Below are 25,631 nucleotides of genomic sequence, written 5' to 3'. Positions count from 1 at the left end.
AACAAACAAACAAACAAACAAAAAAACTTTATATTCGTCTATATAACAATAATATTTATCAGAAAACTATTATTTGACTGGTCTAAGATTCAAAAATATAGTGCCAACTAGTTGTGACAAACAAGGACATTTACGAGTATAAAAAGATAAATTTTATAAACCAAGAATCATTCTTTTCGGATCATTCAAGAATCATTCAACGATCATTCATTCGGCTTCCACCATTTCGGATTCACTTCGTTCCGTTCAGAGCTTCGACATGATGTCTCTGAGTAGCTGTCGTCAGGACATTAAGTATAAACTCAGAAAGAAAGTATAACTAATGTATGGTATAGTATGACAAGTCAAAATTATCTATTAGCAATTTACATGCTTTTGTAGTTATTGTATGCTTTTTTCTTTTGGTACCGTAATATATTTGTGCATTTGACTTATATGTAATTGCTTCTTTTATTCTGAATATTAATTAATTACATTATGCATTCTTCTTATTATTTTTATTCAATCTTTTCTATTCTACTACCTGTCACATCTGAATAAAATGTCATGGATCATTTGGGTAATGCTCTCCATGTGACAGGCAATACACTATAACTATAATCCCACTATACTACCCGTTCCATTATTGTGGTACTAATATTACACCGTTATGAGTCAATTTTATATTTATTATTTTTTTTATATGTGTTAATATATTTTCTCGGTAGAGTACACTTCTCATACCAGGAGAGTACCGTTTTAAACTGCATTTAAATGGATAGGGGCTATTGCTCTCCTTTATGGAATAACCTTAACAATACAAACATCCAAGAAGGTAAAAAAGAAGAATAAAAAAAGAAAAAAACATCGCCGGGGATATAGCAGTGTTGAAATAACAGTTTCTCTATGCTAATACAAGCTTTAGATTTAAAAAATAACAACAAAAATTATGTTCTCACCTGCTTCATCTTTTATTATTACTGATTCACTTTCATGGACATCAGTGCCATCACTGGGTTCTTCTTTGGGTGGATCTAAAAAAATCGCGTGGGGTTCCTGTTGCACAGGTTGGCAATCATCTACTGCGGCTGAATCATTAGAAGATTCACAATCACTGCTTGATAGAAATACTGTTTCATTGGATTTTTCTGGATCACCTTGTTTAATGTGTTTAGTCGCCGCAACTCGACTATCTTTATTCTCAGAACATTTTGTATTGTTACTAGTACTACTATTGCTACTGCTATTAATAATTTCTGTATTGTCGGAAGCTGTTTGTACATTCTTTGAATCGTTCACAGCACTAGTACTACTACTACTGTTCCCAGTGGAATTATTACTACTTGTACTAGTAACAGTTACACTAGAGATTGTTGCAGCAGGAGTTAAAGAGAGTTTAATTTTTTTGACTGGATAACTATCACTTTCCTTTGTTGGATTGCTTAAAGTTGTCTCGGAGTCACTAAAGCTCCACTCGTCTGAGTCCGAATCGTCGAACTGTAAAACAAATAACTTGGAGATTATTATTTCAGCGCCAAGGTTATGCAAGAGTTAGACACACAAAATTTCACTCTTAATCTCACAACGCTGATTCTCTTATAAGTTACCACATAAACATTAAGCATAGATTTAAGACTAAAATATTTCAGCACACGTTTGCAACCAATAAAAACATCGCCGAAGTGTTACACTGCACACTAGACAATTTACAAAGGAAAAAAACAGCAACTGTAATTATATACGAAAGCAGTTTTCTTTTTGAACTTTTGTTAAGTCACGAGAAAAGAGCCACGTAAAATGGCGAAACGCAGATTAATTATATCTGTTCATTGGATACTGCACATCTCTCATACCAAAGACAGACTCTGGTGTCCAATTATTGCAGAGTAGCGAGCATGTGCCCCACCGTATCAAGTACAATCGAAGCGTCCGCCAAGTGTGAACTGCGTGATGTAATTTGATTTCTATCATACAGAAGGATATAATACAGTCTCAATTCATTGTCGAATAAGTAAGGATTATGGAGGGAACTTTATAAGTGATAGCAGTGTACACGAGTGATGAAGTGTTTAAAAAGGGACTTAACGACGTACACAAGAGCAGCCAAGGGTAGAAATCTATAGCGACAGACGACTTGAATGAATGCATAACTTACGTGGTTCCTGTAAAGCATACTTACTGCCTTATCTTGAAATTTCAGGGAACTCAGCAGCCGCATGGCGAAACCGAATTACATCTCGCAGTTCACATTTGGCGCTTCGATTGCACTCGATATGTTTTTACGCTCGCTACTCTATAATAATTAAACGGCAGTCTCTCTCTTTTGGTATTAGGGACGTGCGATCTGCAACGAACAGATGTGGCTTATCTGCGTGTCGCCATCGCACGTGGTTCTCCTCTAGTGGTTTAATGGAAGATGAGAAAACAAAAATGCTCTCAGATTTGCCACATGAATACAGTAAAGTAAAATTATTAAATAGGAATTAGATTTATGGGCTTCTGGCATGTATTGCCATGTTAGCCCATCACACATAGGAGGGATGACGTCCCTCGGTGATCTCACTGTCAGGGGAATTTGAGAGGATGAAAGGAATGGGGACGGAAGGAAACGGCCTGGAACTATTGTTAGGTATGATCTGTCAGGAAAGTAAATGTACACCTATTTTTCGAGTCTGGCATTCCTGCGCTCCATCCGTGGAGAGTATGAGAATTAAATCAATCAAATGTTTACTGAGGGGCAAAAAGAAAAGCTTAATCTGAATAAGACATTGCAGTGGGGCACATGCTGTGAATACGAATAGTGCATTGTGTAAATAAAGGACGACACCGAAAGAGAAAGCCAGAAACAGCTGTTAAACTTACAAAAAAAGAGTAAAAATTGTCGAAGTGGGAACATAAAACACAAATACAACAAATACGCCGACAACTAAACGATCACCATGCCATGATCTTGGTGTAGTGGTTAAGGTGCTGGCTTACAAATGCAAAGGACGCAAGTTCGAATCTTAAGCGAGGACATTTTAAAAATTTTTGTTAATAATACATACAACTCATGAGAGATGGTAAAAGAGGTCGTATTTAGTTTTTCGTAGCAATTATTATTGGTAATGTTTAGTACTGATAATACTTTTTGTCTTTGCGTATTGCTTTTATTCTTTTCTTCATTTCGAAAGAGAAGAATATCCGAACAAATGCCACCAAAATTCCTCATATTTTGAATATAAACGCCATTTGCAATTAGTGAAGAATGAAAATTGAATGTTCCGATGTAGCTGCAAAAAGTAAAAAGAAAAACATGGAAGTCGACCATACTCATGGTTATTAAAAATACAATTTCTACATGCCTTACACCTCCCGACCACGTTTCTACGTTAGCAAGTAAGAGGCTTGTGTTTAGGTTAGGCTCGTCAATACGTTTTGCAAAGGGGCCCGGTTTAGCTCTGATGCACCACAGGTGCGAGAAGGGAGAAAAACACTTTTTCTCTCTCCCTCTGTGTGTCTTATTTATCTATCTATTTGTATATATATAACGCTATTTGTGAATGCCATAACCACCCTAATTTTCAGCGGATTGAGACGAAACTTGGCACAAACATTAATTGTTGAAATATCTTGATGAGTTCGTTAACCAGAATAATCAGATGAAAATGTTCAAAATGGCGGCCCTTCAAACTCTTAAAAAGTTCCAAGGGAACCAAATTTCGTCCATAAATAGGTATTCAGAAAGTTTGAATAAATTTTCCTCTTTTACTGAAATATTTGTGTGCAGAAACTTATTGAAATATTGGACCCGATTAATCGCCTAAAGAAGGTTCACGCCCTTTCGCTACGGCCAGGCTTTTTTTTTTTTTTTTTTTTTTTTTTTTTGCAGGAGGGGGTTATTTTTCTATCGGAACAAGATGATTGTTACTGATGATATGAAATTACACATTGAAAGTGAAGTAACTTGTGAAACGTGTTATTTGAAAGAATAATATAATAAATGTGCTTTCCTCTAACACAGAGAACTGTAAATCATGTATTTCGAGTTCGGGAGCCTGAATGGCGAGGAGTGTTATTTGATTTGCTTTTTAGTAACACATTGCATTGCAAATAAAGGTAGGCAACATTAGTGGTAAGTAAAACAACAACAACAATAATAATAATAATAATAATAATAATAATAATAATAATAATAATAATAATAATAATAATAATAATAATAATAATAGGTGTTGTTTGTGGCAAGGTAATATCTTAATTAATTCTTCTTCAAACGTAATGATTGTAACGCCTTATCTCGCTTACAAACAAAATATTAGCACTTTATATCGAGAGAACGAGAAACTGTAGAGCGATGGGAGCAACGTTGGACAGTATGCACTCATAGTACTCAGAAAAGTAAGCGATTTCAATGCAAAAGGAACGAAGAGTCATTGTCATGGGTAATCATGGGGCCACGGCAGAGCCCTCTTTAGGCAAAGTGTCAATAACTTATATCGAGAGGTGATACTGGGATGGGACCAACTTTGGACACCGTGGACCCATAAAGCGCATCGAAAAAAATAGGGGGGGAGGGGCGCCAGCCAGCCTTACTTATTTCCACATAATAATATAAAATTATATTGTCGAAACACACGCACGAGTTAGCTACTAATATTTCATATTATTATTATTATTGTTATCGACAGCGTCTTTTCATTACGTGTGCGTGTTTGACATGAAGCCAAAGAGAAGATCCATCATTCGTAGAAAGAATAATAGTCAGTTACTTTAACTGTGAACGACAGCGAAAAATACGAAGAGTGGACTACCTGTAGCGTAAAGAAGAAATATTTTCTTTCAAATGGATAAAAAACCAAGCCGAGATTGATTCGAACTCGCATGGACGGCGCGAAAAGCCAGTGCTTTGTCCACTTTTTTTTTTTTTTTTTTAACTCACTCACCGAACGTGTTTCAGTAACTTACTTATTGCTAATTTTACTTGCTTCACTCGTTTAACTTGCTTTTTCTAATAATTATAACGACAGGGACACGAACACGGAAACATCGAGAACAGTTAAAAATGAAAGATGCTCTCCCGCCGGGAATCGAACCCGGGACTCCATACACCAAAGGCGCACGTTCTAGCGACTAGACCAGCGGGAAGGGCACCGCTCTTTCCCTGTGTCGTTAGGGATTACGACCACTGTATTGCCAGCTATTACTTCTGTGGGTTGTATACTATGATCACATGTTTCTTCTTTGCTGGAAGAGTAAAACCTACATTATATGTAAGACATGAGGTATTTAGACCTACATGCTCTTCATATAATGTAATAAAAGGGTCATGCTGGGAATAAGAAAAAGAACATTCCTTGGACAAAACGGAAACTATTGGCATCAGAAATATTTATCTACGAGGCATGCGCAGTAGTATATTTCAGAATAGTTTCTGTTTTGTTCAGTAAACGAAGAAAGGGGTATTAAAAAGCAAATATGTCGCGTCAACGAGATCGACCAGATTTGACAGGGGCGAAAGCAGATGTATAGTAATACAACAACTTCGCTCAGTTGATACGAGCCGAGCCGGTTGATATCACTACCCGAGTTGGTCTTCTGCCTGGGCTCAAGAATTCGACCGTGCAGGTCTCAGCCTTAATTTTAAGAACTACAGTATAATTTTAAGTACTACAAGAAAAATACCTTTGACTCGACTCGGATTGAACTCGAGTCGAGTCGAATTTTGGCTCGACTCCTGCTCATCCCTATTCGTATTTGTATTTTGTTTCCACTTCAACAATTTCTACTCTTTTTTTTCTTCGTTTACCTATTGTTTCTGGATTTCTCTGTCGGTGTCGTTTTTTATTAACACTATGCACTATTCTTATTCCCAGCTTGTGACCCGCTTCAATGTCTTATTCAGTTTAGGCTTTTCTCCTTACATTGACTTGACATGTGATTGATTTAATTCTCACTTTCCGCGCACGACCGATGAAAATGTTTTATTATTATTATTATTATTATTATTATTATTATTATTATTATTATTATTATTATTATTATTATTATACTATTGAACTTGCACGGCGAAATTACTGTATAATACGATATCATTTCAGTAATTTTATTCCATTGTATGTTATTTAATTTATTAATGGGCACTAAATTGTTTCCAGATCAACGAATAAATTAACTACGGCATGCACTTTGGTGGAAATATCATTACATGAACATGTTTGGAACGAACCAATAATCTTATTGCAACGATATTTCCACCAAAGTGCATGCCGTAGTTAATTTATTCGTTGATCTGGAGACAATTTAGTGCCCATTAATAAACTAAATAACATACAATGGAGTAAAATTACAGAAATGATATCGTATTATACAGTAATTTCGCCGTGCAAGTTCAATAGTATAATAATAATAATAATAATAATAATAATAATAATAATAATAATAATAATAATAATAATAATAATAATAATAATAATAATAATAATAAAACACTTTCATCGGTCGTGCGCGGAAAGTGAGAATTAAGAGGGAGAAGGAGTGCGCCACAGCGGCCGGAATATTGGTGTTCAATTTAACATGGGATCTCAACCATTTTTTAGGCAAATCATGGTTTCATTTCGTTCTTTCGCAAAAATGTCTCAATAGCTCACTCAATATGATGCATCTCATTTTAAAGGTGCAATTTGAACGCTGTGCGTGATATTTTCTTCTTATAAATACAGATAATTATAATCCAAATTCCCATAAGAAAATGATCAAAATTAGAGGGAAAAGTCTTCTGTTTTTTTACAGTAAGGAAAAGAGCTAAAAACTTCGGACTATTTTGAAAATGGAGTACTATCTTTGTACTTGTGCGCTACTGTACTATTTGTTCGCTGTTTCCAAAGACATTCATTACACAATCGATGAGAAATTATATCCTTCATTATTGAATCTACAGAAATCAGAAATCAGATTTTTTCGTGTTCACGTACTTGGCCGTCTAACTGCTAGATGGCACTATAGTCATTCCTCATCCCACTTTCCTTCTCAGCGGGAGCCAGTCCTTTTGAAAACCTACTTTGAACTTCTTAACAGGGGCGGGAGGAAGGAACTCGTTGTGAAGAACGGGAATTTCAAGCACGAGGAATGGCAAAATTTATGACCTCTTTAGTTGATGGTTTCTGTTTCAGCAGTACAGTGTATTTGTAGATGGTTTCTATGAGAAGAAGTAATTTGTGTTTGTAGCGATAAAGTCAACCTTTCGACAGAGATTTGTGAAGGAGAAGCCGAACCAAAGTCTTCGTTTATCTATTCCAAGAAAGAAATGAAAACTTCCTGCAGGACTGAGAATATATATACAAGAGAAAAGATAAAATACAATATTATAATCTTATTATAATAATCGAGTAGATTAATCCCCGAAATATTCTTTGTTTACCTGTCAAAAAATCAAGAATAATATAAAGCTCTTTCATCAGCTTCCATCGTACAACATACTAAACACACATATATATATATATAGTGGCGGATCCAGGATATGATCAAGGGAGGAGCTAAACCATAGTTTGTCTCTTTATCCAGAGTAAACAGGATTGAAGCCCATTTTATCCAGTGTATACCTGAACGTCAAGGGGGGGGGGGCTATAGCCTCTAGAGCCACCTTTGGATCCGCGCCTGTATGTGTATACTGTTTGCAGTGCCGGATTTACGTATAAGCTAAACAAGCTATAGCTTAGGGCCCTGCTCTCTTGGGGCCCAAAAATCTAAAGAAAAACTGGATATACATTTCTAAAATATAAGAAAATTAAAAAAATAAAATAAAATGTATATATACGTAGCAACAATGCTTCCTGCTGTGTAGCCTACGTTCTTGTAATTAATGGGGCTCCTTCTGCTAGTCTGCTTCCTAAATTATCTCTAGTTTGTTCATTTCTGTATGTAGGGTGCCTATGTTCATCTGGACACATAAAGGACCCCATTACCTTAAACAGCTTGGGGCCCCACTAAACCTAAACCCGACTCTGACTATCTAGTTATGCATGTTTGCTCCCTCTCTTTTCGAAGCAGTGTTTCTTTGATATTGCTTCCAATTCCGGCAGGTTTTACCAAGGGGGTAAGAGTCCTTACTCATTCCAGACATTCAAACTAGGGACTGGACTACTTGCTCCCAACATTCTGTCCCCCATGTATCCCGCTCTGACTCAATTGCCTAAAGCCCATAAAACATTCAAATTCAAATGTAGATGTTGTTCATCAGTGTCGACACCGAAATATTTCTCAATCAACGGTAGGGGTGTTTGGTATCCTCAATTTGTCTCCCTCTTATTAGCGGAGAAATACTCTATATTCGGTAGTAATTTTTATATATATATATATATATATATATATATATATATAAAGTGCTGTTTAATGTATCGCATAGGAAACAAAATTTTAATATACCCTAGTAGTATAGAAACGCACCATACGGTACCTTACCAAAATAAACATCCTATGCCAACGATGCAAACATTAACAATAATACTAGAAAAACATACTAATAAACATTTTAAAGACATTCTTTCATTAATCAAGTCGCACTTAAAAATAAAAAAACAATTTTGGTTATGCATGACTTAAAAAAAAAATGGGATGCGCTCTAATATAGGCTTACATACAGTTACTTTATAAATTCTTAAAATGACGCGCCCCATTCTTTTTATTTAGGCTTGCATAAATAAAATTATTTTTAACATTTTAGTGCGAATTGATTAACAAAAGAATGTCTTTAAAAGGTGTTTTATCATTTTTTTATTCGTTGGACATATTTTCCAAATCCTAAAGTGATATGCAACCAGGGAAATAAGGGCTGGTTAAAGGCTAGTATTTATTTTAGGATAAAATAGTTGAAAATAAAAACATATTAAAATTTGCTTTTAAAATAAATAGATATATTGCAAAGTATGAAAGTAAAAATGAAATATTGTATTGTCGCCGGACTTACGTCGCTCTGTGACAGTTCTTAGTTCTATGACGTCAGGAAATAAGTTCAATGTATACGAACACTTATTCAATGTTTGAAACAAACACCTGTTACGTCCTTGTACACTCATCTCCAAAATGATTGTCGCATATCTATAACTGTCTTCATGTAAGAATATAATGTAATACTGATTTTGCTGGGTACTTTTAATACTGATACTATGTGTATAATTGGGAAATGTATATATGGTAAATTTCATAGGAAAATATTTATAAATACGAAAATTAGAATGAGTAAATCATAATGTTGCTAAATGGACACGAAAGTTTTATTTTCGTTTTATTGTTCTTATTTACTCCTCTTTTGACATGAAATTTGCAATTTGCATACATGTCTCTGCCGATTGTACACATACTAACATTATAAGAAATGCCGGGTGAATTCGTTATCAAATTATATTCCTACAACAGCATATTTATAGACATGCGACAATAATTTTGGACATGAGTGTACCTTCCTGAAGAAGGTGACACATCTTTTAATTCTATTGTTAATGAAGTGGTCTATTTCCCCAAATAAAAACCAATTCCAAGCAGGGCATATGCTCCCTCCTGTCCTTCTAAGCCGGTACCCAAGGCTAAATGTAACATTGCGCCCCTTTCCTGTTGTAATAGGAAAAATTCAGGATGGTCAGCTACTGGTATCGATCCCAGGACCATTCGAATGTGAAGGAGAGACAGAGGGTAAATCTGCTGATCATATTTTGAAAAAAAAAAATAAAGAAATGGATTCCACTGAAAAAGAGTCACATTGCCAATACATTTCAGATCTTTGTCTGGGTTTTCTGCCTTTCAATTCCAAGTTTTTTTTTTTTTTTTTTTTAACCACGAAGGCCCAAAATAAATTAGAATATCGACTCTCCCGTTTATATATATATGCAGGGTTCATTTTATATCAGACTCTTCCTGCACTATTCCCGCGTTATTTACCATAGGTAGAATCCTTTGAGAAAGAGACAGGCGACAAGTGCTTTAGTTCTCTATGGTATGTTTGTGACCGTTGTAGATATTTGAGTGGCTGACGGCTGATATCATGTTTTCTTCAGTTCTGTTTCTCTTTTAGCCAAAAGAAAGGAATTTCACTCCTCTGTCCCATTTACATCCGTAACCATCCCCCTCCTGCGCTGTCCAACTTTGACCACATGCAGGGGAAAACGAAGGAAAAGGAGGGGCGCCATTTGCTTTGACGACATTTCAGCAACAACCCCATCTGTTGCCAAAATAAGGAAACACTTTGCACTGCGATATCTTCGATTTGTCAAGGTCACTTGACTCCCGCCGGCTCTTAAATCAATCACATGTGAAGTCAATGTAAGAAGAAAAGCCTAAACTGAATAAGACATTGAAGCGGGTCACAAGCTGGGAATAAGAATAGTGCACGGTGTAAATAAAGGACGACACCGAAAGAGAAATCCAGAAACAGCAGGTAAAAGGAGAAAAAAAGAGTAGACATTGTTTAAGTGGAAACATAAAATACAAACACGAATAGGGATGAGCACAAGTCGAGCCAAAATTCAATTCAACTCGAGTACAATTTGAGTCGAGTCAAAGGTAATTTTCTTGAATTGAGTTCCGAGCCAAGTCGCTGTTTTCGAGGTCTAGTTTCGAGTTGAGTTGAGTTTGATAATGGCTCTCTCGCTCGTTCAGCTCGTTTTAACTCGTTTTGAAATATTGGCCTGATCAGACTGGAAAGCAAAAGCCATGAGAAATGTAAGCAGTAATGTGGAATACTTTTAGTGTTGCTCACGACAGAGGTGCGTCTCATCTCGTAATTTTAGTGCATCTCATGGGGCAATTTTAGTGTATCTCGTCTCGTCTAGATAACGAGAAGACAAGAGTGTATTATTATTATTATTATTATTATTATTATTATTATTATTATTATTATTATTACGAGACAGCCTCAAATGTCGTAATCACCAATATAAGTATATACTGTAGTTCTTAAAATCAAGGCTGAGATCTGCACGGTCGAATTCTTGAGCCCAAGCAGAAGACCAACTCGGGTAGTGATATCAACCGGCTCGGCTCGTATCAACTGAGCGAACAGCTCGAGTCGGCTCGGTTGGGATGAGCCGATGACCCGAGCCGGCTTAGTTGGAACAAGCCATCGACTCAGCTCAATTGAGCCGATGGCTCGAGCTTTCTCGGTTGGGATGGGTCACCTACTCGGCTCATGTGAACCGGTTCGAGCCAGCTAAGTTGAAACTAGTTCATCAGCACGTTTCGACTCAGCTCAACTAAGCCGATGGCTCAAATCGGCTCGGTGTGGTGAGCTGTTGGCTCGGCTCACTTCTCGATTCGGTTCGATATTGAATGAGCTGTAAGCCGAGCCGCTCGAGCCGTTGAGAAGCCCAAACCCGGTCCCAGCTGTTTTGAATATGTTTGGATGAAGCCTATAACTTTTAACAATTTTTTGCTCGAGCCCGAATACTTGCCCCTTCGGAACTCAAACCCAGAACGTGACCGATGTCCTTGCCTCCTGAAGACTTCCAGACGACCGAGATCGACAGTCAATTAGCTTTTACTATTCAGATACAAACCGTATATCTTTTAAAGATTATACATGGAGTTGATATAATAATAATAATAATAATAATAATAATAATAATAATAATAATAATAATAATAATAATAATAATAATAATAATAGTTTTAAACTTGCCCTGAAATTTGGCAAAACTTACTTAAAAGTAGAGATTTCGGGGAAAGGGTTCCGTACCTTCAAGACACACCTCTGCAACTACCAACATTTTAAACTAGAACCTTTTATTGAAGTTTCATGTAGAAAGTATGTTTTGAGGAAAATAACTGTAATAAATATAACTGAATATCACGCGACAGTAAGGCATATAATAAACTAATTTTTAGAATATGCAGAGGTAAATATAAAAGCTTTGCTACAAAAATACCTACACAGAGCATAATTCAATGAGCTCTGAAATACAATGTAACGAAATAGCCTATAAGATTCAGTCTACAGAGCAATTGTTACTTAAAGAATGGACATACACTATTTCGAGAATCGAGACAAGACGGGAAATGTTTACGATACTTTTCGTCTCGTCTCGATTCTCATCTCCAAAGAGAGACGAAAATTTTGATTTAGCCCTGACCCGTCTCGAATGTAAAATGTTAATTCTCATGTTATTTTATTTGTTTTAGAAACGAGATGAGAAACTCCTCTTCTCGTGAGCAACATTAAACCAAACCGAAATATTCTTTCCAAATGTCACGTTTCTCCTTGTAATGGTATGACCTGAGCGATAATTTAGCTTCTAGCTTTTAATCTTCTACGAGATAATAATTATTATTATTATTACTATTATTATTCCTGAAGATTTGATAGTTCAAGTATTGAAACATCCGAGTATTCAAATATCTGAATATAATAAAACGTATGTTATCGCTGATCAATCGCCATCAAAAATTCTAAAGTAAGAAAAAAAAATTGCAACGTGCATTCGCAGAAGCACCTTGACCACTGAACCGCGATCGCTACGCGGTAAACGATCCGTCTTTAGTCTGGTTACGTTAGGTTTCTTTGTCTCCGCTTTGCAAACTTGTATGTTATATTTTTCGATTCAAAATGTCTTTCGTATTTCTTTTATGAAGTCGGCAAAGTTTATATTAATAACTTGAGTTTTTCTTAAACCACTGGTTCACAAGTTCGTTCTTTCTCCACACGAAACTACAAATATGACAGATTGAATTCTCATACTCCCCATTTCTTTCAAAGCAGTCGCCATTACCTGGTCAAAGACTTATTTCCGCCACGATTCATATTAACCAAAATAAATTCATTTTTCGGAAGCGGAACTTTCACTTTCCGGATTTCGCAAAATTATGGAATTCAGTTATACTCCGGAATTCAGAATAATTTCGGAACTCGGAAAGAATCCAGAATTTAGAAAATTCCGGAATTGAGAAAAACTCCGACTTTCGAAAAAATCCGGATTTTCCGAATTCCGGAATGTTAACGAAATCAGAAATTTCTAAATTCCGGATTTTTCCGAATTCCGAAATTATTACAAAATTGGAATTTTCCGAATTCCGGAATTTGTCCGGCTTTACTTTCGGGAGTCCGAAAACTAATAATTCCGGAATGGGCTATCCCTAGTTTATACACAACCTTTCAGAACACTAAGCTAGTAGCTGTCTACAAACAAACAAGTAATGCAAAGCATGTTGTATACTGCAATACGTCATGTATTAAAATCCGACACCATGACCCTTTTATTACATTATATGAAGAGCATGTAGGTCTAAATACCTCATGTATTACATATAATGTAGGTTTTACTCTTCCAGCAAAGAAGAAACATGTGATCATAGTATACAACCCACAGAAGTGATAGCTGGCAATACAGTGGTCGTAATTCCTAACGACACAGGAAGTGAGCGTTGCCATCGCCGCTGGTCTAGACTCTAGAGCCTTGTGTGTATGGAGTCTCGGGTTCGATTCTCGGCGGGAGAGCATCTATCATTTTTAACTGTTCTCGATGTTTCTGTGTTCGTGTCCCTGTCGTTATAAGTTATTAGAAAAAGCAAGTTAAACGAGTGAAGCAAGTAAAATTAGCAATAAGTAAGTTACTGAAACGCGTTCGGTGAGTCAGTTAAAAAAATAGTGGACAAAGCACTGGCTTTTCGCGCCGTCCATGCGAGTTCGAATCAATCTCGGCTTGATATTTTATCCATTTGAGAGAAAGTATTGTTCCTTTTCGCTACAGGATGGATTTTCTCTTTGGTTTCATGTCAAACATGCTCACGTAATGAAAAGACGCTGTAGATAATAATAATAATAATAATAATAATAATAATAACGTAATAATAATATTATTAATAATAATAATAATAATAATAATAATAATAATAATAATAATAATATGAAATATTAGTAGCTAACTCGTTTGTGTATTTCGACAATATAATTTTATATTATTATGTGGAAATAAGTAAGGCTGGCTGGCGCCCGCCTCCCTAATTTTTTCGATGCGCCTTATGGGTCCACGGTGTCCAACGTTGGTCCCATCCCAGTATCACCTCCTGTTTTCTCGATATAAGCTATCGACATTTTGCCTAAAGAGGGCTCTGCCGTGGCCCCATGAGTACCCATGACAATGACTCTTCGTTCATTTTGCATTGAAATCGCTTACTTTTCTGATACTATGAGTGCATACTGTCCAACGTTGGTCCCATCGCTCTACAGTTTCCCGTTCTCTCGATATAAATTGCTAATATTTTGTTTGTAAGGGAGATATGGCGTTACAATCATTACGTTTGAAGAAGAACTGAGGAAGATATTGCCTTGCCACAACCAACACCTATTATTATTATTATTATTATTATTATTATTATTATTATTATTGTTGTTGTTGTTGTTTTACTTACCACTAATGTTGCCTACCTTTATTTGCAATGCAATGTGTTACTAAAAAGCAAATCAAATAACACTCCTCGCCATTCAGGCTCCCGAACTCGAAATACATGAGTTCTCTGTGTTAGAGGAATGCACATTTATTATATTATTCTTTCAAATAACACGTTACACTAGTTACTTCACTTTCAATGTGTAATTTCATATCATCAGTAACAATCATCTTGTTCCAATAGGAAGATAACCTCCTCCTGGAAAAAAAAAAAAAAAAAAAACTGACCGTAGCGAAAGGGCGTGAACCTTCTTTAGGCGATTAATCGGGTCCAATATTTCAATAAGTTTCTGCACACAAATATTTCAGTAAAAGAGGAAAATTTATTCAAACTTTCTGAATACCTATTTATGGGCGAAATTTGGTTCCCTTGGAACTTTTTAAGAGTTTGAAGGGCCACCATTTTGAACATTTTCATCTGATTATTCTGGTTAACGAACTCATCAAGATATTTCAACAATTAATGTTTGTGCCAAGTTTCGTCTCAATCCGCTGAAAATTAGGGTGGTTATGGCATTCACAAATAGCGTTATATATATACAAATAGATAGATAAATAGACACACAGAGGGAGAGAGAAAAAGTGTTTTTCTCCCTTCTCGCACCTGTGGTGCGTCAGAGCTAAACCGGGCCCCTTTGCAAAACGTATTGACGAGCCTAACCTAAACACAAGCCTCTTACTTGCTAACGTAGAAACGTGGTCGGGAGGTGTAAGGCATGTAGAAATTGTATTTTTAGTAACCATGAGTATGGTCGACTTCCATGTTTTTCTTTTTACTTTTTGCAGCTACTTCGGAACGTTCAATTTTTATTCTTTACTAATTGCAAATGGCGTTTACATTCAAAATATGAGGAATTTTGGTGGCATTTGTTCGGATATTCTTCTCTTTCGAAATGAAGAAAAGAATAAAAGCAATACGCAAAGACAAAAAGTATTATCAGTACTAAACATTACCAATAATAATTGCTACGAAAAACTAAATACGACCTCTTTTACCATCTCTCATGAGTTGTATGTATTATTAACAAAATTTTTTAAAAATGTCCTTGTCGAGGATTCGAACTTGCGTCCTTTGCATTTGTAAGCCAGCACCTTAACCACCACACCAAGATCATGGCATGGTGATCGTTTAGTTGTCGGCGTATTTGTTGTATTTGTGTTTTATGTTCCCACTTCGACAATTTTTACTCTTTTTTTGTAAGTTTAACAGCTGTTTCTGGCTTTCTCTTTCGGTGTCGTCCTTTATTTACACAATGCACTATTCGTATTCACAGCTTGTGCCCCTCTGCAATGTCTTATTCAGATTAAGCTTTTCTTTTTGCCCCTCAGTAAACATTTGATTGATTTAATTCTCATACTCTCCACGGATGGAGCGCAGGAATGCCAGACTCGAAAAATAGGTGTACATTTACTTTCCTGACAGATCATACCATCTCGGCATTTGCCTAGTGTGAATGAGAAATACCCAGGAAAATCTTACTCAAAATGACTGCCCTGAAAAAGCTATTACACTTTTTCGACCGAGTGTCCCCACTGGGAATCGAACCCGAGACCGCTCGCAAAATGATTAAATAATTAGCACAAATCTACTTTCACTGTTTCATACATTTAAAACTTAAAGTTTCTCTTCCTACGTTTTTATCTAATACGTACAAGAATAAGAGATATAATAACCATAATGGAATCTGAATATCTAATGGGACATTACTTGATTTATTCATCAGTACGAGCAAATAGAAAACTATTCTATTAAGCAAACAAATGAATAAGAGCTTACCATAGATCTTTCGATTTTCCTCTTCGCTTCTTCTCTTTGCTTCCTTTCCCTTTGCAATCTCTTTTCCTCTTCTTCGTCTTTGTACTCAATGCCTTTTGACTTTGCTATTTGCTTTAGACGCTTTTGATTCTCATGACACTGAGAACGGAAAGTGTGAACGTTCTGTAGCTGGATCACGCAATTTCTACACAGCATCTTGGGAAACGGATCCTCCTTCTTCACCTATTTATGTTATAAAGACAAAGAAAGTAAACGTAACTAAAGAACGTATATTAAACTGACATATTTAATATGCATACAAATTTGAAATTACACATAATAAATAAATGAACCTCTAGCTGAATTGCTTTTCTTTGAGTTCTCTAGGTTTTTAGCCGCGTTTATATAAGTAGAAATTTACTGGGGAAACATTACATTTTATTTCCCTCAACGAAGACAGAATCCATACTTTGAAAACATTCAAAATGAACATACAGACAGGAGTTTATGGACAAATTAAAAGTACAATTTATAATTCGTTGAAAATTAAAACTACAATTTATAATTCGTTGATTGGTCTGGAGTTTATCATCATTTACAGCACTGATGCTATATGAGAGGTATCATTACAGTATAACGTGGGATCTAAACGTAAACTTTAAACGGAAATCGAACCCGGCGCTCCGTGTCGACTTTGCTTATTTATTTATTTATACATATTTCTGGACATTACAGGCATCTATGGCCTTAAGGCCGTCCTGTATGAGGGATGACGTCCCTCGGCAAGCAAACGACCGAAGCAACGGGGAAGGAGGTGGCCTAAGAACTGTATGTTAGATACCATCCCGACATTTAGCTGGTATGAATGAGAAAAAGCCAGGAAAAAACTCATTCAGGATGTCTGGCCTGAAAAAACTGTTTCACCTTTTCGACCGAGTGTCCCCAATGGGAGTTCCGTATCGAAGACACGTACACTAACTAAAAAGCCAAATAGAAAATTCACCATTTTATATAGCAAACGGCTAAAATACATAGCAATTCAAAGTGATTAACACATAAAGGAAAATTAGCAGGAAGTATCGGAGATTGATCGATAGCGAGTAATTATAACGGTTAGGATCCCGTTTACAGTAAATACGATTTAAAACTACACTGGCCAATGAACATATGTTACAGAATTTTTATTAGGTGTAACTGCTTCTTCTTACGATGGACTACATGATACTAAGCTTATATTAATTATGTCATTTCTAATCAATATCTCAGCTTGAACCTCAGACTGTCGTTCCTATTAAGGGTTAACTTCCAGGGTTAACTCCGTCTGTGGCCATGAACTCGTAGCGGGCCAACTCGGGAACATTACGAAAAAAGTGGATTTGCGTTTTTCTTATTTTGCATGTACCATATCTAGCCCAAGTACTCTTGCTTTTGTTTATGGTTCCAAACGTGAATTATAAATCATTACGCACCCCATTAACGTCTGAAACTAAATGGAATATTAGTAATACATTATAGCGCATTTAATAATGGATCAGAACTATGCAAAGAAGTGTAGTGGGACATAATACGTTATCTGTGATGGAACTATACTATCACGTATCCTACGCAAATTCAAACGTTTAAATTAAACGTTGAACGTATACTTACCCATTTAACTTGCACAGAACAAGAACAAAGTCAACAATTCGATTGTGAGCCTTAACATGTAGCTGTTACCGTATAGTACAAGGACTGCAATGGTAAGTGTGTATTACTATAAACAGATTACGTAATAATAAAAATTGGAAAAGCGAAGCGTAACAACCCTGCAATACTAATATGGAAAATAAATTCTAATAATAATAATAATAATACAAACCACATCAATAAACATGAATATAGGGACATTTTAAAATCTCGTGGGAGCCGCGTCGGGAGGCGGGACACTTTCTCCGAAATTGGGATTGTTCAAACAAAATCTAAAACATGGTAACCCTATTTGTGGAGCATAAGTGTATGTTATTAAGGGGAAGTGACATGGTTACTATTAAGTACTTCTTCCACAGTGTCACATTGTGATAATTAGTGCCCTTAACTTAGATACGGAATACTAAAATTTACATACACAAATGGGCCAAGAGGCTACTGATGGACCCACGTGATTGAAGGAACATACAGCTGTTTAAAAGTTATTTTCCTAATTACTTATGGATATCTTGATATACCTTATTCACTACTATTCCTGTTTTATTTCCCTATTTCAGTTGTAATAATATTTCGCAAATAAATGTTAATTTCCTCCTTTCTCTCTTCTTCACTAAATATATATGTATCCACAATGTATTACCGCGCGAAAGTAGGGACATTTCAACTATTCAGTGTAACTATTAAATGTTACAAACTCTGTCATATTCAGAAATAACGAAAATAATGTTTCACTGGAATTATAAACTTATTTCCTTATCTTAACACTTTGACGGAGGATATAGCTTGAAATAAAAACTATAGTGCAGAAAATACGAACTACCTTTAAAACATACACCAACTTATGCTAGATGGCCACCAAACACCACAAATGCTATCTAACCAAGTCAGAGCAGGACCATTGCAAAGGGGCCCACATGTAGGCGCGTTGGCTACGGTGGGCATACACATAAATGAGGATAGTGGGAAAATGCTTCGTATGGCATAAAAATACATGCTTTGCGTTGGCACAACTTTCCGACACTATAATGATCACTTTGTAGACGGCATTCACATGGTGCTTTACTTCATCATATCTTCCTTATGGAGTATTATATGGTAATGAAGGGTTAACTTTAGTGGTGCCTCTCCGTTTTTAAGAAAAATTACAGGAGGAAGAACGTAAGAAATGGTGATTTAGAGTTATGTGATCTTTAGGAATGTAAGGTTGGAAGTTTAATTATATTTAATACAAGAAATTATATGCAAAAGTTGGTAGTATTTGCAAAACGCGGAATATTTTGATGCTTGCGAAACTGTACAAGCCGAATTCTGAAGTTAAATGAAAGGTAACGTAACCTAACTCAACTTAACAATTTTTACTGTTTTACGTGCGTTTTTGTAGGATTGAAACTGGAACATTTCTCTATGCTCAGCCGTAAAGAGCATACAATATATTTCGTATTTCTACCATATTATACATACAAGAGATAAAGTCACAATACTCTGACGGAAGAACATAGACTGAAAGTATTTGAGAACAAGATCCTGAGACGAATATTCGGACCTAAGAGGAACGGGAATGGGGAATGGCGAAAACTTCATAACGAGGAACTACATAATTTATATGGTTTACCCAACATTGTTAGGGTCGTCAAGTCTAGGAGGCTTAGGTGGGCGGGTCATGTAGCTAGAATGGAAGAAAGTAGAAACGCTTTCAAAGTCTTGACTGGAAGACCAATCGGAAAACGACCATTAGAAAGACCTAGGCGCAGATGGGAGGACAATATTAAGATGGATCTCGCAGAGATTGGAATACAAAGTAGAAACTGGATGCAGTTAGCTAGGTATAGAAGTCAGTGGAGAGCTTTTGGGAACGCGGCATTGAACCTCCGAGTTCCATAGGCCATAGGGTTAGTTAATTAGTTAAAGTCACAATATATTTTGATTATCCATACAATCCTATTCTTGAATCAATTCACATATTTATTTTCTGTAGATTTTACAAATTCATGCTTTCATACAACAGGACAACACTGAACCCCGAAGATGCGGTACGTTGTAAAGAACTATCGAGTGTTGATAGAGTCCATCTATGTCTTTCTCTCCTCTATAAGCTGCTCACTTCCTAGGTTACTAGTAGGGGGTAGTGTTTAGCAGAAGGGGTCCAGAAGCACGTAAAATTTACAGGAGATGTGGATGATTTACAGGATTCCCTTTTAAAATATATTTCTAAGCATCTACATACTGACTGCGTTATTATTACTAATTATTGGAAGGGGTACGTGGGTTTGGATAAGCAAAGGTGGACTCATATGACTGTGAATCATTCGCATAACTTTGTTGATTCCGAGATTGGTGCACATACACAGTCAATCGAGAATGTGTGGTTGCATTTAAAGAGTAATTTAAATTTAACTTATAGTTTTGATAATTTAATGCTTCATTTTGCATATTACTTATGGAAGAGAAGCTTTGCTGCTGGTTGTTCGATTGGTGAAATGTATTTCATTTTTCTTCGTCATGCTGGATTGATTTATAATTAGTGGTGAGTGTTACTTTATTTTTTTGCAGTTAATTTTTCTGTATTACGTTAGATTTATAGTTGTGGTATAGTTCTTTTACTGGTTATTGAGCGGGGGTTTGGGGAGCGGCAGCCCCCCATTTAGATCTCAAAATTGATAGTCACCGTTTCACCTGAACTGATTTCTCGGAAGATTTTACCATCAGTTGTCAAGGATATTGCCTTTGTAATTGAAGAGTAAATTCTTGGTGAGCGTGGTAGATTATTTGGTTAGCAATCGTAATCTATTATCATTGTTATATCTTAGTTTACTGGTGAAGTTAGATTACGATTGCTTCGATTCATGGGATTATTTTTGGGAACTGATCTCTGAACTGTTCCGAGGAATCGGTTCCAATGAATGTTCGGCATAAAGTGCACTCTTACCGAGAAAAGAGCTGGACCCCTTCTGCTAGACATAGGCCAAACTTTTTCTATGATTTTAGAAAGAAACCAATGTAATAGCAATAGCGCGTGTATGTATGTTCAAAGTAGCATAATTTGCACTCGTTGTTGGCTCGATGTATTTGTGTGCATTTTTTGTAAAATAATAATAATAATAACAAATAAAGTGAAGGAAAACAAAAAAATATAAGCAAAACCAAATGTGGTCGTTACGTCCTTATGGCCTAATATAGCTAAATTAATCTTATCACGTAACTTCTGTCATGAGAATTGAACACTCAATAAACTAGGGAAAATTTGATAAGGGAAAATTTTGACAGTTTGAGGGAAATTTTCTTTACGAAACCTACGAATACTGCATCCTACATGACGGTTACTTGTAACCATACGGTTCAGCTCAGTCAATTTTTAAGAAGAAAATTTTAACTTTTTAAATGAACCTCGCATAATAGTGCTCCCAAGAATTTTTCTCTCAGCCAACAAACGAATATGCATATATGTATGCGGGTTTTGACTGCGACGGAAATCGCAGAGTTCCCCTCTCCTTCCCATATTAGGAGCTAAAATCCAGCATAATGGACAAACGTCGTCTCTAAAAATTCCAATGCATGGATTGTCATAGTTATTTTTAGCTTCTGACATCACCTAACTGCGAAGCAAAGCGCACTATTGCCTAGCAACAAGACGAGACGAAAGGAAAGAGAAGTTAGTGTTATACACACACACGAAGCGGCAACCACGAATGAATTAGCTAGTGCGAAAATACAGCAATAATGAAGAGTCTGATAAGTACGTTTAGTGAAGTTGCTGGGAGAAACTAGAACGAACTATCGAAATGAACGAGCAACGTTAAATAATACTTTTATCAAGTGTGGATAAAAGTTGTTTCGGCAGCATGGAGCAGGAGAACGGCAAACCATTCAATCTACCGCAAAGAAGATGAGAGGGAAACAACCCACAACTTGCAGGACATCCTCCTTGAATCAACATATAATCCTCTTCCAGTGTGAAAGTAAGCGAACAGTGCTAGTGAAGGTGTAAAATCAGCAATGTAACGAAACCTAACCAATAATTCGTGGCAACCGCGTCTTCGATAATCAACGGGCCCAAATTGTATTAAATCAAAATATAATTATCATTACCAAGTATTCATTTGAAGTGCCATAAAAGTGATGTATTATTTGTTCATAAAGTTTTAGTGTTGTGAATTAAAAGCAAAAATCCAAAAGTTGAGTATCCTTTCAAAATAATAATTATGATTTAAATTTACATGTGTTAATTTTAAGGAACAACCTAATTCATTTCCTTTACAGCACGAGTGAATAGCGCCTATGCAACTTAGTAATTCATACATTAATAAATTGCATCAGCGCCAAAGAATACAATTAGAGTTGGTTTTGTGCCGGTTTCCCGTAACGTTCTGACCGAACTCTGAACCTGTTGTCCAACGGCTATATGATTGGTTTTAATGGTCGATCCAACCCACTGGTAAATGCTAAAGAAGACATTCGAACGGTGGAGAGTCGAACCCCAGACCATAGTAAAAGCGTAAGCCCACTTTGGGACCGTAGGACACGAACCACGTACAGTAACAAAAGGGTTCATCCCGATAGGGAGGGAGACGTACCTGGATCAAACCCAGTACTGTTATATATGGAAAACAGATAGGGACATACGAGAATCGAACCCAGGACTGTAGTATATGGTTTTCTCTCACGGGAACGTACCAGGACTCGAACCCTGATACTGTCATATACTATACTCTATTATCATTGTCAATTTACCTAATGTGGCTTTTTACAACACATCTTTATAAAGTCTACGATTAATCTTCATTTTTCTTTGTAATTAGTGCATGCACAGTAATGACCTATGTTATCATTTCATTTGCCTAATGTTTAAATTTCGTACAATTGTATCAATTTCTCCGTAAATTTTGGGGGCCAGCTATGGAACTAACTATTCATGTGTAGCCTATGTTATTATGGGTAAACAACCTCCTTACTGATGAAATTTAAAATCTTACATAATACCATGCATATAAATGTAAAACATAGAGCTTATCAAAAGTGATTCATTACAAAACTTACATTTATTTTTAAATCCTCTTTAATCATATCCAACAAACCAGAACTCTTCTGCCTGGTATTTCGAGGGAACAATTCTATAACACTCTTATTGTGAAGCAGACACAAACGACAGGTGTTATGTGGAAAAGCAGATTCCATAATTACTAAAATGGAAATAAAACACGTATATATATAAACAACAGAATTAACAAGACTAAAATAAATTAAACGTAAACATCAACAACTCAAAACTAAAACAAACGACACACGATTTTACGGAACAAATGAATAATGAAATCAGATAATGTTGCCACTATCATAAAATCAGTGTTGCCAAAAATTGACGCAAAAAGTCACTAAATAGGTGAAATGACTCCAATCTGGGTGAAAAGTGGCTAAAAATTGTGATATTCCGTCTCTCTCTCTTATATATATAATTGTATGTCACAATACCTTGACAATAATCTCCATTTTCTATAACATATATGTTTTACTTTATGATCAATATCACTTCAAAGAAAACAAAAATGTTAAAGAAAACACATGAAACTTAAAAGTTCACAAAGAAAAAACCTACACCCACTTCACCGTTTCCTTCAACTGTTAGAGGTAATCTGCTGGTATCGAAAGCTCGAGGAGAATTGGGAAATCTTGTGCGCGGCACCTTGATTGTGAATCCGTTAGCCATGGAGTCCAATCATCGTCCCAACGTCCAATCGCCCGACAACGACACTCGTTGTTGTGTTTGTCAATCTGAATTTCATCGACCTTTGGGTCCATTAGCTGCTACTCCTACCGCAGTATTTCCGTCTACTCTTAACGCAGTGTTCATCTTAGCCTCGCTACGTCGCCACGCACTCAACATCCCGCAAATGGCACCTATGACTACTCGTGATGAGGACTAGCACCTTGAACCCGCAACGGAGCTCATTAATGGTGTCAGAGCACTCACTGAATCCGTCGTCCTGTTCCAGCACAACCACCAGCCAAGTCGACACAGGAGTTTGATTTGCCTAGTCACATCTCAATGTTAACACCCTCGGCCGCCGGACTATGCTGAAGCCAGGGAACTCCTTATGCTCTACTCATTTGTCGATCAGCTGTCTTCAGAGGACAAAAACTTCTTCCGCGAACGAGTATTTTTATTTGTTATCGCCGTCCAATTCGATTGATGAACGGCGGCAGCCAACGCTAATTATATTCCCGTTCCCGACCTGGTAGTGCATCACCCGCAGCCTTTTTTTTTCGTCAATCAGCCTTCACAACAGCGAAGACGACGAATTCAAAGAATGCTTCCTCGACCTCAACCTCCTGAGAACGATATCATCGACTTCTGAACTCCCCTCCTAACTCCAGATGCGCCACAAGATCCAGTTCAAGATGCGGCCCTGGAGGAAGTGCAGACCCCTATGCAACCGTATGATCCCCTCACAGACCTCATCACAGACTTGGATCTTCAGCCGAAAGACATCAAGTGGTCCCCTCGTGATCCACGTTTATTGTTCCTTTTCCTTGATCAACAACGAAACATCCAAAACCTCCTACCAGATGAACTACCAGAAGACAATCAAGAGGACCAACCTCAGCAAGATAGTGAAGACAGTGATAGTGAATATTCTAGTGACGATGAAGTTACTGGTGAATCTCAAATCGCGTACTACGCTATCCCGCGAGTGGTTCCTGATCATCCTCACTTCGACCCCCTGGTGATTTTTGTTGTGTTCAAGAGATACATCATACTCCGCCTCGTCTTCGACGAACTCGTCTCGCCTACGATCCACTTATATTCGCTCTTCAGAATGCTGTAGTAGTGGAGGAAGTTCCCTCGTACTTATTACGTATTATTAATATCTATCTTCTTTAGCACACAGGTAATGATTAGGGATGGCCACAAACTTCCAGTTCCGGCGGAACCGGTTCTTGGATATCCGTTTCCAGACCTGGATCCGGAAACCTGGTTCCAGACCAGGATCCGAAAGCCCCCAAAGACCCGTAAATTAGGCACAAAATTTAAAACCCTGCAAAACACTGCAAAGAGGACCACATGTTTGTGCCCTCCCCACCCAGACTCGTTTGTGGTCCCCAGAAAAAATTTTTGGTCCACCAGTAGGTGTTTATCCAAATGAGTTTGCCTGTTTAGCCAATGAGTTTGCCAGTTACCCAGTTTGTTTAGCCGAATGCGACAAGCGGCCCCCGCCTGGGGGCCTGCCTGTCGCTTCCACCATTTCATTTAGCACATTGTTCACAGCCTGCCAGCAGGTCGGGTTTAGCGTAAGGATGGCCACAAAATTCCGGTTCCGCGAGGAACAGGTTCTTGGAGAACTGGTTTTCAGAACCACTTCCAGACCTGGATCCGAAAACCCGTTTCCGGAACTGGATCTTGGAAACCGGTTTCAGACCTGGATTTGAAAAACTTGGTTCCGGAACCGGATCCGTTCAGAGCCGAAAACCGGTTCCATCAGGAACCGGTTCTGGCCATCCCTAGTAATGATTGTGGGTCATATACGTGAAGATGTACTGCTTTTATTTAGTTTCCTTCTATTCACTGCATTCAATCCCTGCTCTAGTTATGCAACCACTCACAACACCACAAATCCTTCGCCATCTTGATTTTGGTCAAAACATTGATGTTCTGTCAACGATTATTTGTTACTTGGTGGGACGTTATTCCACAGTCATGAATCGGACCCATCTGTCCTAACGGAATATCCGAAACCCCTAGTTCATGTGGGAAACACCCTTGCTCCGCCACTGAAGGATTCAGAATTATGCACTTTTGGATAAAA

General features: G+C 37.0%; 1 protein-coding gene across 2 annotated transcripts in view; it reads right to left on the bottom strand.

The window, feature by feature from the left end:
• The window catches only part of LOC145684178 (uncharacterized), a 54,297-nt gene extending 31,163 nt beyond the window's left edge, over positions 1-23,134 (bottom strand). For both annotated transcript variants that reach the window (XM_081756185.1, XM_081756184.1), the window contains exons 1-3: positions 22,867-23,134; positions 16,168-16,389; positions 939-1,476 (exon numbers count right to left, since the gene is read on the bottom strand). In XM_081756185.1, the coding sequence (XP_081612311.1) occupies positions 939-1,476; positions 16,168-16,389; positions 22,867-23,004 (898 nt within the window). In that variant the 5' untranslated portion in view covers positions 23,005-23,134. The remainder of the gene's footprint in view (positions 1-938; positions 1,477-16,167; positions 16,390-22,866) is intronic.
• Positions 23,135-25,631: the final 2,497 nt, after the last annotated feature.

This window comes from Thermobia domestica, chromosome 4 (assembly GCF_964235325.1).
Source record: "Thermobia domestica chromosome 4, izTheDome1.hap1.1, whole genome shotgun sequence".
Taxonomy (NCBI): Eukaryota; Metazoa; Arthropoda; class Insecta; order Zygentoma; family Lepismatidae; genus Thermobia; species Thermobia domestica.
This window is presented reverse-complemented; position numbering and strand designations above follow the sequence as displayed.